Raw genomic sequence first — 15,792 nt, 5'->3', positions numbered from 1 at the left:
AGAATATTTGGAAGGTCTCACAAACATTAAGCAACTTTACTGGAATTCAGTATCAACTCTATGTGACCCTCTAGATTACATGAATTATCAATCTTTCATTATTGTCTTAGAAGTTAGATGGTGGCATTAAAAAGCAGGATTTTTTTGTACCTAGGACTAGACTCAGGGCACTTTATCACAAATCACATATCCAGCCCATTATTTTAAGACAAGCCATGTTCTCACTAAGATGCTTAAGGCCCCACTGAGTTGTTGAGTCTAGCTTGAACTTAAAATCTTTCTTCCTCAGCCTCTTGAGTCACAGAAATTACAGACATGCATCAAAATGTTGGCTCTTGTATTCAGGTTTATGAACAGGCAAAATTGAAATGTTAAGCAGAGAAACAGTTGTTATAATCACCCCTTTATTAATTCTGGCTTATTTCCTAACATTTAAATATTGAAACCAATATTTCAATGTATATTGAAGGTAACATTATCTATTATAGTCAACAGTCTGTTGATCTCCATTCTATCCAGACAATTTTTTACTGACTAAACTTTGATTTAATTTGAAAATGTTACTCAATATGTTTGAACTTCTGGTTTTTCTGCTGGCATTATTAGGATACTAGGTTAAAACCTTACAGCCTATGGAAAATTATGATGTGGTTATAGCTAAAGAGAAGACTATGTGATAAATAAATTTTTAAACTCATGAGGATGATGTACTTTCTTAATTATTTTTTTATGTATCCTTGGTGAATAAGACACAGAGTACACAGTCAAATCTTAAATGATAAAAAGCAGGCTCTATCTCTAGTTAATAAAGAAAAATTATCAAATACAAAAATTTGTGATGCAAAATCACATGGCACTTGGTTTGTTAACAGCAGCACCTGAATGGATTTCTGCCATATTCAGTTGTAGAGTATATTCTAGATCACCAAAATGATATCAGTATTACTTCATTACATATTACATCTTTAGTTGCAGCCACATAACAATTGATCAATGATAAGTAGAAAGAATGATGAGCTTGTTAAGATACTACCTGGAGATACCTTTTAGTAATTCTAGGCAGGGGAGATGGTGTTCTAGTCATATCACAATACAGTGTAATTTTTTGTGGCCTGTGGATGCAGAGCTCTTACCTCCTTGCTAATAGATCATTACAGAAGATTTCAGGTGTGTAGATTTTTTGATGATTAATCCTAAAAGGGTGGATCATTGGCTATAGCTACTCTCTTGTTGATGCTTCCAACAGGTTATTATTATATAATAATATTATATATATTATATTATTTTTATATTATTATTATTATTATTATTATTATTATTATTATTATTTATTCAAGAAATAAATACCCTGATTTAGTGTATGCATTCATTGTCATAAACATTTTCTTTTGAGCATGTGTTCACTATGTAAAATATTGACCATTCACCTTTGCTTTCTGGCCTATATATTAAAAGGCTTATGGAATAATGCAGGAATATAAGGGCTGAAGGCTCTGGGCTGTCTGGGAGCTATTGTGTTTTTGTTTTTGTTGTTGTTGTTTGCATAAGCATTACTGCACTGTCAACTCTGCCTCACATCTCTCAATTGCTAGAGACCCAAATTTTACATCGTGGGTCTCAACACCCACACAGCAACTGGCATAGTCTTTAGGATATTTGCAGGTGAGAGATATCTCAGTCTTGATAGATTAATAGAGGTTGTTAGGGGAGTGGTGACACCTATGGACACCAAGAAGCATACAACACTTAGTTGCCTCAGTCCTATTAGAGTGGACTTCTATGGAGAGTGGTAATATAATGAGATTAGTTCCTTGTAAGCAGAAATAAGAATTCTGACTGCACTGTGGGTAAACATGAACCCTGCAATTTGAAGTGTCAATGAAGTGTTGATGCCCAGGCCCCAGTCCCTGGCCAAAGAAAAAAGTGGCAGCATTGGCATAGATGATTTGGAGAAATAGTCAAAGGATTCATGTGCAGCTGCTTTGGCCATGGAATGAATGGTTTTTATAGATTTGACAGCAAAAACTGATGCAATTGTGTGAGAGACTAGCAGAATGAGAAATTGCAAGATAATCAAGAGGTCTAGGAATCCAAAATACATCCAGTAGAGTAAGATCTCTGTATTTTGAAAATATCTATCAACATTCCCCATTGTGATTTTGAGTCTGTAGAGAAGAAGAAGGATAAAGACCTTCAAGTCCAGTCAATGCATGATGTATAAATTGAAACAACTGCAGCCAATGGCTCCAGTGAACAACTGGCATGGCCACCCCAGGTATCCAAGTTTAACCTATTTTACCTGTTAAGCAGAACTAATGGGCTTAAAAAAAAATTTACCCAGGTGTCAAAAAAGAATGATTATTATTTTTTTGTCTGTAAGAATTAGAGACATACAGCATTCTGTGTTACACCCTAAAAATGGAGAGGTTAGCATTGCTCCTTACAGTAGAAGTTGTAAAATGCTCAATACCATGAGGCATTTAGGGCCAAAAAAAGACCAAAAGACCAAGTGTGTTAGTACAGCTTCCAGAGGGCTATGCTTTTAGCAAGTAGCCAAGGTCTTAAACACTCAGATTCAATGTATGTACTCAAGGTCAAAAACATTTGTTTGTGGGCTGGGGACATAGCTCAGTTGGTAGAGTGCTTGCCTAGCATGCACAAGGCCCTGGGTTCAATCCTCAGCATCATCCAAAAAAAAAAAAAAAAAACATTTGTTTGCGAGCATGCTCTTACATCAGTCAAATGTTGTGGATATGCCTTCTTTGTCTGACCTGCATAAAAAATTTCAATTTAATAACTTTGGGGGCTGAGGGATAGAAGCTAGAGGCTGGTTGTGGGCTATTGCTGCCTTCAGAAGGAGCAAGCCTACCATCTCAAAAGTTCCTCACATCTGGTGAATAGGGAGCCTACATCCTGGGAACAAATTTTTAATCCCTCAAACATCAGATAAAGCTCTAATCTCTAGAGTATACAAATAACTCAGAAAGTTAAACAACAGAAAAGCAAATAACCCAATCAACAAATAGGGCAAGGACTTGAACAGAAACTTTTCAGAAGAGGATATACAACCAATCAACAAATACATGAAAAAAAAGTGCTCACCATCTATAGCAATCAGAGAAATGCAAATTAAAACTACTCTAAAATATCATCTCACACCAATAAGAATGGCATCCATTATGAAGTCAAACAACAATAAGTGCTGGCGAGGATGGGGGGGCAGGGAGGTACACTCATACATTGCTGGTGGGACTGCAAATTGGTGCAGCCAATTTGGAAAGCAGTATGGAGATTCCTTGGTAAGCTGGGAATGGAACCACCGTTTGACAGAGCTATTTCCCTTCTCAGACTATACCCAAAAGACCTAAAAAGAGCATACTACAGGGACACAGCCACATCAATGTTTATAGCAGCACAATTCACAATAGCTAGAATGTGGAACCAAACCAGATGCCCTCCAGTAGATGAATGGATTAAAAAAATGTGGCATTTTACACAATGGAATATTACTCAGCACTAAAAAATCACAAGATCATTGCATTTTCAGCCAAATGGATGGCATTAGAGCAGATTGTGCTAAGTGAAGTTAGCCAATCCCTAAAAAACAAATGCTGAATGTGTTCTCTAATATAAGGGAGGTGACTCAAGATGGGATAGGGGGGAAGAGCATGAGAAGAAGACTATCACTAAATATGGAAAAAATGCCTAATGTCTTCTCTAATATAAGGGAGGTGACTCAAGATGGGATGGGGGGAAGAGCATGAGAAGAAGACTACCACTAAATATGGAAGAGAGGTGAGAGGAAAAAGGAGCAAGAAGGGAGTTGCACAGAAGATGGAAGGAGGACCTTATTGTTAAACAGAATAAATATATAATGTTGTGATGAGAAAAAGAAAAAAAAAAGTGTGTCACATTAGATTGGATAAAGAGAAAAGATGGGAGAGTAGGGGAGGAGCAGGGATGATAGGAAGGGCAGCAGAATAGAATAGACAATATGATTAATATATGTACATTCCTTGTATGTATTATATGTCAAAATACATTCTGCTGTCATGAATGACAAAAAAAATAAAAATAAATCACATGGTTACAAAAAAAGTTCCTCATATTTTCTTTCATCTGCTTGAGCCCGAAACATTGCTTTTTTGATATGAGCCCCTACATAGAAGCCACAGATGTGAAACTATTTTTAATTTGAGACTATCACAAGTCCTCTGCTTTATGCATGGAGTATTGTGTTATTTTGTAGACATGCTCCCAGATAATATTTGTATAGTGGATATTTTGTGCATTATTTATTTTAGATTACACATATTGTATTAATGTTGTCTCTCCCTCACTTTTTTACGTAGTGTTTCATGTTTCATATTCTCCATTTATAAAACTTTTGTGATACAAATACAGTGGTTTTGTAGCAGTTTCCACACAATGCTGCATTTTTATCATGACTGTAATGAAATATATCTGTTTTTAAATTTCTCCTGATAAGAAATTTTAAAAATATTGCTTGTCCTTGATGTTTCAATTCAGTTCTCAGGCATTTCCCAAGTTTATTTTAAATCCTTGCTATAAGCATCAGTAGTATTTCTCAAACATATTAACCCCATTGAATAAAAAGTTCACCAGATGTAAAATTTTTGTGTTTTTTTTTCTTATTCTTTTCTTTTAAGGGGAGAGGAATGAGTACTTAACCCAGGATAGTTCTCGTAAACACCTGTATCACCACCCCTTTTTAATTGTATTTTATTTTATTTTCAGTTTTCAGACAAAGTGTTGCTTAGTTGCTTAGGGACCTCTCATATTATTTAGGCTGAATTAGAAATTATGATTCTCCTGATTAAGTCTCCCAAATTATTAAGTTTGCTGACATGAGCCACCATATGTGTGTAACCCCCCTTTTTGAAAAAGAGGTCACTACTTAACTTTTAAGAGAATTTAAAAATAATGATGAATCATGGCTAATAATGGAGATAAGATTTGCCTTTGGGTCAGGCATATTTGATCTTGATATGTACTTAAAAATTGTGGGCACACAAAAAATCATATTTGTAAGATCCTGTCTCATAATTTAAAAAAAAGAAAAAATTGAAAATATAGCTCAGGAATAATATTCCCTAAGTTTAACCACCAGTACTACACTCACATAAATACACACACACACACACACACACACACACACACACACACACACATAAACAGTACTTGTGGGACTTTGAAAATATTTTTTGATACTGAACAGCTGTAAAAACCTCATCTATTAAAAAAGGCAGAATTAGTGCCATAATATGAATAGTCCTTTAGCCTTATCTGTATACAGAAATTTGGTAATGCAATTTTACTCCTATGCTAGTCAAAAGCCAAATGTATTCTCCAAACTTTGGGTCAGGGCTCTTTTTATTTTTAATGGCTTATATCAATGTGTGTCTATGAAGGAGTACTTGTCAGGTACCTAGTCAGGAAATATTTTTAATGATTTTGCTTTTGCTTTTAGAACACTGTCTCCTTGATGAGAACAAGTCCACCTTAATTTATTTGATTCTGAGATATCATGTGAAGAAGATTCACAGTAATCAGGTCAAGAAACAAGGCAGGTTTTTCCTGGCATGGAGTGGAAGACATGTTGAGGAGAGGGTCATAGAAAGAAGTTGAGGCTTTCACCATTCAGATGAGGTTATAGAGTTTGAGAGTCATGAGGATCTCCTCAGGAGAATGATGACAAGTAATGAGATGTAAGTCCAGTTCCTCACCAGACTTTCCAGCCTTGTTTCAGTTGGCTGAATCCCTGTTCATTAGCTCTATTTTTATGCTAAATTTTGGGGCTTTATGCCCCCCCCCTTGCAATCCTTATCAGATATCACCAGATTTCTCCAGGTCATCCTTTACCCTGGGGTCAGAAACATCTGGTCTGATGGTCTCCACCCTTATCTTCTCACTTTGTTTTCTTATCAGGCAAGTGCAGCCTGCCAGAGGCTTCACTCTGTTTATCAGAGTAAGGAGAAGTAATTGTCTGAGGTCATACTGGAGAGATCTGTGGGTGTTCCTGATGAGACTGCAGGTTTCAAACTGGAGTTTTTAAAATAGAGTTGCTTAGGCTCAGGCCTAAGGCCATTCTCACCACTCACCCACTTGATTCACCTTGTACATCCTGGGGAAGGGGTGCCTATGCCTGGCACTGTGAATCATCCATTCCATTGGCCAAAGGCTGGACTTCACATAAGTCCAAAAGTCACTTCTCATTGTGTTTGGTTGCATTGTTCCATAACCACCAATAGTGATCATAGTTGAATTACATCTGGTTAAGATCAAAGTGTTTGCAAGGTACCCAGGAATTTAAATGATAATATAATCAAAATCAAGTGGTATGATGGGGTTGAGACATTTATAAATTTGTCTTGCATGTAAGTTCCAATGAACTAATTCTGTTACATTGTCCCAGTTGATTCTAATAGTCACTGTAAGGCCCTCAAATGCTCTGAGATATATTGAATCTAAATATTGACTAAAATACAAAAATGAGGGTGGTTCGTCTAATTATATATACCTAGGCATTGCAATTCCAACTTCCATCATTCTTGTTTATTAAAAGCAGGACTCTGTCCTCTAGTCACCTCCTGGGCAAGATGTGGGCAGAAAAACAAAAGATGGAGTGATTCTTGCAGGCTTTCATAAACTGTGAGAACATGGGTCTGCTTTCCAGTCCAGCCACATACACACCCCACAGCCTTGGCTAATTGCTCCAGCAACCCCCCTGCTCATTCCACATCTGTAAAGTGGGATTTATGCAGTTTGGGATCCAATGGTGCTATTGGGGGATCAAAGAACAGGGTGTGGGGATGAGTGGGAGACCCCACATAACTGGAAGCCTTGTAAAACCAAGGTACACCCGGGAGCCATGGGGCTGCACTTTGGGCCTGAGAGACATTAGTTTGCACTATGTGGCCTGATTGGCTTCTGGGGGAATTTATCAGGAAACCTACTTTGCATTTAGCATGCTTGTTTTGGTGCCAATAAACTCATAGAGAGACAAAGGGGCAAGAAAAATGATAAGGCTATGGTACACACCCAGACCACATGTGCTTAGCAAGGTTAACTTCTTATGCTGATTCCTTATTAATAAATTGGAAGAATGGGACCCACCTCATGGAATTTTTAGGAAGACTGAGAGATATGGGTGGACACAGCATTGAGCCCTGTGTCTGGCATTCAGTAAGCTCTGTAAATTTTAGCTGTGTTTCAGAAGACAATTTAAAATTTTTCTTCCTCCATAGAAAGTAACATCCTGATATCTTCTCTTTCTAATTTTAGGAGAGTGGACTCACCCTAACCATCCCCAACCCAGCTGTAACTGAACAAGAGTGACTGCAAGATGAACCTGGGAAAGGAAGGCAAGGAGGGGAGGCCATTGCTAGGAGGCTAAGGAAAGGCAGTATTTTAATCACTCCCAAGGGAAGGCATGTAAAGAGCCACTGAGAGACCAAAGTGATGGAGTGTAGGATCAGGCAAGTTCATTATGACCAGGGCCAAAAACACAGGACTTGGTGTTATATATCCCCTGCCCACTCTGCTCGGTGCTTTACCCTGGGCCAAGGAGAGCAGCATGACCAAGTAATTGCAGTCTTTTCCACTGAGTGAGCACTGTAAGGATCACTGCCTTTGACTGACACTTGGCGCCACCCATGTGCTCTCTCTAGAGGAGCTAGGTTCCAGAAGCGAAGACCATGGCTTTTCCAGTAGTAGGAGATAAAAAAGAGAAAGAGAGGGAATGGAGTGAGAAATCTCAAGATGAAAAGACCAGATACTCTCAATTTCCTGTTCAGAAAAGAAACCTGGTCTCTGACCTAAGCACACAGGATAGAATGAAGCAATATTTAATCACAAGACACATTTGAGTGAGGAAATTAGGCAAATAAGAAAAGATGTCCTGATTTCATTCCCAGAGACCCGTCCCACTTCCCACCCCCTCTTTTGTTCAGCAAGACAATGAGGTGACATTTAAAGGTTCCCAGAGGCAAGACATATGTCAAGGCAAATGTGCAGATGAGGGGAGTGCAGATTCTTAAAGTCAAACAGCCCCTCAGGGCCTGCACACCCTATTTTTTGCATTTCTCATTGGCTGCGAAAAGGGAGGGAGGGTTGCTGGGGTCCTAACAGGCAACTCCTGTCCACTCCTGGCACTTCAGCTTGCTTGCTGGGAGGGGTCCCCTCCTGTCCTGGGGGTGATGTTCATTCAAGGGCACAGTCAGGCTGGATTCAGGTCCCTGAACCCCAGGACTGGGACTCAGGATATGGGCGGGGTGTCCCCAGCTGGGATGTCTGGGGTCTCAGCTTCCCACAGTCTGTCATGTGGCAGGGTGGCAAGGCACCTGAGGAGGACAGAATGAATGGTCCCCCAAGGAGAAGCCCCAATCTCAGGCCCTCAGAGGGCCCTGTCCTAGTCCCTGAGGAGTTAATAGCCCCAGTGCCAAGATCAAATAGAGAATGGCAGAGTGAAGACAAGTCACCAATCAGGCTGCCTGGAACTCCATGTATGAGTGACCTCAAAAGCATGTTCTTTCCCCTTCCTGTGCTTCATTTGCCTCACATTCCAAATAGGAAAGTGTGCTCATGGAATTCCCACAGGAACAAGAGTTCATCAATGTATAGCACTTAGCCCAGTCCCTGGAACACAGTGAGGCTTGGTAAACATCAGTGATCTGCTCCATTCCCTAAATGCACAGATGAGGTCCAGAGAGGGCTGGTGGAGCTCCCCAAGTCACACAGATTAACAGCAGACACAGGACTTGACTTGAGCTTTGGGCTGTCCAGGAGAGACTTAGGGGAAGGATGGGTGGAGGCCAGGACCTGGCCCTGCCCCCCCTCCCCTCTGAGAATGGTGCATGGCAAGAAGATAGGAGGAACCTCTGAAGCCACTGCTCCCTAGGGCTGGGGGGAACCGGAGCTGGGTCCTGGCAGGGCCTCCCCAGGGCCTGGGCAGGGGCAGCTGTTCAGAACTGTCTGTCCATGGAGGGGGCAGGGAGGCTGTCACTAGGAGCACGCAGTGTGCCAGTCCCTGGGGCCAGGCCTGGTCAACTTGTTGCCTCCATTCAGAGCCTGCCCAAGGGATGCTGGGGGAGACAGCCAGGATCAGAGCCCCCAGTTGTGCGCTCCCCTCCCCCAGCAACAGGAGACTAAAGTGGGTCAAGGAGGAAGGAGGGGGCCCAGGAGGGCTGGGATAGGGGCCCAATGAGCTCAAGAAGGCACCCAGGGGTAGGGGACCAGGAGAGAATGTCTGGAGAGGCAAACCAGTGTGTGGGATGGGCCTGGGGGGTGGGGAGAGAAGTGAGGTGCTGTGGCTTTGGAGGTCCTCAAAACCACCTAAGAATTAAGTCCAGAGAGGCATCAGTCCTGACTCCTGCCCCAGAAGGCCAGTGTTTGCCTCTCCTCATCCCTAATCCTTCAGCCTCTTCCAGAACCCACAGGCATGACTGGCCCCAGCCCAGGGGTCTCTGAGGAGCATCTCAGACCATGGCTCTCTGGCTCAGACATGGAGGGGAGCCCAGCGGGGACCCCGCTGCCCAGCCAGAAGGTGAGTGTGGAGAAATGTAGGGAGACAAGGTCAAGCCAAACCCCAGGCTCAGTGGGACTACAGCCATGTCAGGTCCTGTCACCAGGGAGAAAGGTTAGAGTTGGCTCTTCCCCCCCTAGAGGAACCCCTGGGGAGTCTGGGTGCAAAATGAAAGGGAGACAGACAGGAAATGCCAAAGAGGGTGGGGAAGCCAGACCCGGGACCACCAGAGAAAGGGACTGGGGATCACAGTTTGATCCAGGGAGACACAGGCTGGTGTCTGCCTCCACCCCTGGCTGGCCATGACCCAGTCATCGGCCTGTCTCCCAGCTCCCAGCTCCTCCACCAGGCATGACCCCCCCAAATAAAAAACAACACCCAGGCAACTCTATAGGGTCCAGAAACCTCCAGGGTCCCTGGGTTTCAGGAAGCCAGCAATGGAGCGGGCGGAGGGCAGAGAATGCAGAGGGTCGACCCAGTGGCTGATTAGCTAGACTTCAGGAGGGAGAAGGGCTAGAGCTCAGAGCCCCTCAGCCAGCACGGGTGCCCCACGAAGGGCAGCCTGAGAAAGCAAGCTTGGGAGGGGGTACACACCCACTCGTTCTGCAGAGATGTTACAGTGAAGATAATGCAGACTTACAGGCCAGGCCAGGGACTAGAGGGTTGTTTGGGTGGTGGCAGACAGAGGTCCAGAGGGCAGGGCCCCAATTTGAGTCCCTCAGCAAGGCCACACACTCTCACCAAGCACATCCAAGTTTCCAAGTTGAGCCAGTGGAGCTCCTGAGGCCTGGGGAATAGGATAGGAGGGGACAGAATAAAAGAGAGGACTGTCCACCCCAAGTCCCTAAAAGAGGTAAGCACCTCCCACTTGGCAGGAGAGAGTTGCTGGCCCAGCTGGGCCCAGTGATGGACACTGCTATTTTGGAGTAGCCAAGAAACCAAGAAGCAGGTAAAGCCCAGCCCAGCACCCACTCAAACGTCCCAGGATCTGGCCTCATCCTCCCACCCCTGACCAGTCCAAGCTGCTTCTCCCCCATTTAAACCTCAGCAGCTTGCCAGGCCCAGAGTAGGGGGTAGGGTGGGGCTGGCCACAGCTAGCTCCTCAGGGGGAACACAGTGTCTCCAGCCTCAGAGTTCATAACTGTTTGCCCATCTGTCCCCACAATGTCAGTGGTTCACCAGGTATGTAGAAGCTGTCCTGGGAGTGACTGAGGCAGGCATGGTGGGTGGCATCAGGCCACCTATATGACCTTGGATCCCTGGCTGTCCCTCAAAGCTGCCTCAACTGCAGACAGGTGAGAATAATGGAACCAACTTCACAGAGCTGTTTATAGGGCTCATGAGAATGGCTCATCAAGCACTCAGCATGCAGCTGGCCCAGAGTACACCTTAGTAAGCACTCTAAATAAATGTCCTGTCCCCTTTGTCTCAAGTCAAACCTCCCTCCCTGGAAGCAGACTTGGGACTCTCCTAAGAAAAATAAAGCAAGACAAGAGGCACAGAGAAGTTCTGGGACAGGCTCAGACTCGTCCAGCTAGTCCAAGTGGGAAAAAAAAAAAACTCAGTCCTGGGAATCCACAGCTCTCTCAATTCCCCTAGAAGAGCCTGAGCAATGGGTATTTGGAGCCAGACAGGAAATTCAGAATAAAGCCCATTTGGAGACCCAATTAAAGTGGACTTGGGGATACAATGGGCACATGTGGGCAGCTGTTTTTTTTACTGACCTAGCGATATCCTGGTTGGACGGGGTTAGCTCAGTCTAGAACCAGGCTAAGAAGCTCAGGTGCATGTAATGGGGCACCCACCAGCATCTCCTTTCCACCTCCAACCCTAACATTGGGGTGAGGGGGAGGCAGGCCTTGGTAAACTCCTCTCCATGGGATCTAGAGACCCAGGAAATGAACATCCCAACTGACAGATGGTCACAAGCCCTGCTGCAGGTGCCGCAGGACAAGGCTGCTGGCCTCTGTGGCCCTCCTTTCCTCATTAGAAAAACAAGAAACATTCCTACAACCTACTCCCTGGTACTCGCAGGTACCAATGAAAATCTCTGGGGACCTTGAGGGTCAAAGCTCGAGGTCCAGGTGGCCTGCCCTGGGGACTCTTCAGACAGAACCTATGTGCATGCACCGAGGGCCACCCCACAATGCAACCCATGCCAGGCAGTCTGTACCACTGTCCTGCCATGGCTCTTCTTCACCTGGGCTCCAATCCTCTCGGGAGAGCCAGTCAGCACTTGTCCCTGCCCTTCCAGACATATGTGCCCAAGATTCCCAAGATTTCGTCCTTTCAGGTCCTTACAGGCAGGGGCCACAGCCTCCTCTTCTCCTTCTCCTTTGCAACCCTGGGGAAGCCACTCAGAGCCAGAGGGAACTAAACACCTTCCTCAGCAGTCACCTTTCTTCATCCTGCACTAATGTCCTCTGCAATGTCCTCCCCGAGGACCCTGTCTAAGTCAGATAAGCAGAGCAGTCTCTCAGCAAGAATTTGCCTCTTGGTGGAACTGTTTACTCTTTACTGGGGTCTCACTGCCACATACCCCACCCCAACGACTGTCTGCTCCCCCAAGGTAGAGAGACCCCACAAAAGCAAAAGGCCTGGCCTGGGCTTAGAATATCCCTCAGAGGAAGGAGCCTGTGCATGAATTTGAAATGGCAAACCCAGAATGACTACGATCTGCCTGCTAAGCTATCTTTAATTTCTTGGACATGTGCAAATGGACTCAGAACGGCCCCCATGCCCAGATACCCAGGCCATCCATGCACGCCTGGACACCCTACAGGGACGACACGGTTCTGGAGTCAGAGAGGCCTATATTCAGATCCTATCTGGTCCTAGCTGTGCCTCAGTTTCCTCATCTGTAAAACGGGGATAATCATGGCCTTACTCATAGATACTGTGAAGCGCATGTTAAGGAATGAATGAAGTGAGTGCGCAGAGCAGTCCCTAGGACCTGGAAAGTACATTTATTTTTATTGCCATACATTCAGATGGTCCAGGCTGCACTCCCTGCCTCCTTTAACTCCTCCCCAAATCTGAGGGCCAATCATTGCTCAGTGACCCCAGGGCTCCCCCAAGGCGAGCATCTGGCCAGTGGGGGTGTCAGCCCAATAACCGGCGCCCAGCTGAGGGTGAGATGCCCTTTGGTAGGTGCCCCTCAGTGTGGGGCCTGGGACTCTGCAATCCTGCGGGCACCAGACTCTGAGGAGCAGGCGGCCCCGCAGCACGGAACAAGCCGGCCCCACCAGGGCAGTGCGAGCGAGTGAGCGAGCCAGTGGCGCAGCCTGCGCCTTCCCAGCCAGACCCCTGCCACTGCCGCTTTGTGCCCAAACCTGGCCCTGAGTTATTGCAGCCTTGGAGTCCTCCCCGGCGAGGGGCAGCCCAATGCGTTCCCAGGACAGCAGCCTCAAAGATGTCCTGGGCTGCCCCCGAGAGCCCGGCAGACAAGGGCCCAGGAGGGGCAGCGTTCCCAAGCACCAGCTGGGCTCGCCCAGGTTGAGGGGGGGGAAGAGCCCCCAGGCCCCCTCCCCTGCCTTACCCAACTCTGTCTCATCGCCACCGCCCTCCCCCACAACTTCTACCGAACTGCCTACTCCACCCCACCCCAGCTCCGCGCCCTCTCCCACCCTCGCCGGCTTCCCTTCCCCCGCGGCTTCTCCATCCCCCTCCTCCTACCCCACCTCCCACCCGCTCACTCTTCCTGCTCCTCTCTCAGGACCCAAACCCTACAGGGCCACTCTGCAGACAGGCACCAGGAGACTTTAAGGGGCCTCAGCTCTCCCGTCCTGGAAATCTCTGTTGTCCCCAACACTGAGGCGCAGCCCCACACACACCACCAGCCTCAGGTCACAGACTGGCTTGGATTCTTAGCCGGGCCTCTCCGGGAATGGTCTGGGGAGCCTCCTGGACTCATTCCCCCATCTGTCAGATGGAGGGGTGGGGGGAATGTGAGTCCAGTGCCAGATGCTGGGGACATGGCATGGGCACAAAAGCAAGGCGCTTGGCTGGGTGGTGTGCACAGAAGGCAGGCCCAGGGAGGAGTCATCCTTCTTCTGTCATGGTGCCAGTAAACAATGAGATAGGTCTAGGGCAGAGAAATGGGTCAAGCCACTGAGGTTCCTAGGACAAGATTGGAACCCTGAAGCACCCGTGCCTGCAAGAATCCCGTTTAACTGACTCAACACAAGGGGAAGCCTCTCTCTGGCTTCTGGACTGCACCAGGGAAACCAAAAGGGTACTGAGTTGGTAGCAGGTGCTCCCAGAATGTGAGGGCAAGATTTAGAGAGCCCTCTCTCCAGACTTTCCCAAAATCCCCCAGCCCCTCCCAGCCCCTCCGAATCATAAACTGCAAAGACTTTGGGGTACATAAATCCCCTCATGAACACCCCTGTCATTTGAGCTCAAGTGTCACCTCCAGGATGGCCTTAACCAGAAAGCCTTCCACACCATTCCCTGCCTATTCCAGGATTGGCTTTTCAGGATGAATGGACCCATATACTTGTAGATGGGCCAATCAATTTTACTAGAATACACTTCTGTCTTCTCACCTGTGGAGCTTCAGCACCTTGAGCATACATGGCATATAATAGGTGCTCAGTAAACACTTGGGCTGAATGAATGAACAAATGAAGAGCCAGTAAATAATGTCAACTCTAAAAGCCTTGAAACCCAAACTGTGTCCAAGATAAAGGACTCCACAAAGAGTAATCTAATAAGTTTAGAAATCACAAACTACTAAAAATATCTGAGTCCTACATTAGCATTTTAAAGACTCAGAGAAGACCTAAAGGTTTAAAAAACTTTTTAATTGTTTATTGCAGTGTTTGCCAAATGCATTTGGCCATAAAAAAATACTTTTTAACCACTCTCATGACCACAGCTTTATAAATGGTCAACTGATTCTTAGAAGAAAGAACTTGCTTCTTAGTTTTTATAGGACTGAGTCTAGCACAGTGCTGCACACACGGAAGATGCTCCAATTATTTGAATGAATGCATATAAAGTAAATTCACCCATGTGCATTCTCCCCGGGTGAAAACCTATGAACCTAGGAGTTCAAACTTTTGGTACCAACTGTATCCAAAGTAACACAGCCCCTGTACTGAGATTCTGAACCAGGCAAGTAATGACAAAAGTCCTTTCCCTCAGCTGCAGACACACAAGGCCATTCATATACATTCATTCACATTGACTCATGCACACATGTACAGATGCATGTGTGAGCACACATGAGCACAGCAGCACAAATACACTCACATACAAGTACACATACCCACAAGCACATGGACTCATGCACACACAGACACATGGGCAACCCATTCTGGGGCATACGCCTTCCCTCCCACACAACCAGCTTCACTGTGCCTGGCCAAGGAGGCTCCTGAGATGGGCAGCAGTTCTCTGGTGGGGTGAGAGGAATGACATGAGGAGGGATGCACAATCTGGCATCACCAAGAGGGCTAAGTGTCACACAGCAGGTGACAGATTAAAAGTTTGTTGTTTCCTGCCTATTATCTCCAGTGCTGCATTTTGAGTATAGATATAGATGAGAGGGAATGGGAGAGTCTGCAGTGGGATCCCACCAGAAGAAATAACTAACCCTCCTCTGTATGGCTACTCAACTTACAGCTCTCTCTCCCTTAAGATTTCTTTCTATTTTTTGAACTATGGGTTGAGCCCAGGGATGCTTAACCACTGAGCCTTATCCCTAGCACTTTTATTTTTTTATTCTGACACAGGGTTTTGTTGAGTTGCTTAGGACCTCAATAAGTTGTGGAGGCTGGCTTTGATCTTGCAATCCTCCTGCTTCAGCCTCCTGAATCACTGAGATTACAGGCCTGCACCACTGCACTCAGCTCCATGGAGTTGTCCTCACACTTCCCCCGGGAGGGAGGAAAATAAACTAAGACTCAGCAGTGACACAGCAAGTGTGTGTGTGGGAGCAGGGTTGGGAGCCCAGACCCATCTGCTCAGAATTCCCCCACACTCCAGAAGTTTAGGGGTCTCAAGGCTGTCTTCAAAGTGGGTCCTAGCCTGGGTCAGTGGCCGCAGCAAACTCCCACAGCACATCTTCCCCCTCTCTTAGGCACAGTTCTGCCTCAAGGTCACTGTATAACCTTGGACACCTGACTTGCATCTCTCTGGGCAAGTCTGACCATCCATATGAGAAGAATGCTCAGCTGAGGATTCTCCAAGGGGGTTCCATTGTTGCTCATGAAAAATAAAGCCTGAGGCCCCACCTAAGTGTC

At 45.8% G+C, this 15,792-nt stretch overlaps 1 protein-coding gene across 1 annotated transcript in view; it reads right to left on the bottom strand.

The window, feature by feature from the left end:
- Positions 1-11,731, bottom strand: part of LOC143641128 (uncharacterized) — a 71,411-nt gene extending 59,680 nt beyond the window's left edge. Inside the window, exon 1 of the mRNA XM_077108519.1 lies at positions 11,573-11,731. Within this exon, the coding sequence (XP_076964634.1) occupies positions 11,573-11,731 (159 nt within the window). The remainder of the gene's footprint in view (positions 1-11,572) is intronic.
- Between the last annotated feature and the right edge of the window lie 4,061 nt (positions 11,732-15,792).

This window comes from Callospermophilus lateralis, unplaced genomic scaffold (assembly GCF_048772815.1).
Source record: "Callospermophilus lateralis isolate mCalLat2 unplaced genomic scaffold, mCalLat2.hap1 Scaffold_86, whole genome shotgun sequence".
In the NCBI taxonomy this organism is placed as follows: domain Eukaryota; kingdom Metazoa; phylum Chordata; class Mammalia; order Rodentia; family Sciuridae; genus Callospermophilus; species Callospermophilus lateralis.
Note: the sequence above shows the minus strand (reverse complement) of the source record. Positions and strands in the feature narration are given on the sequence as shown.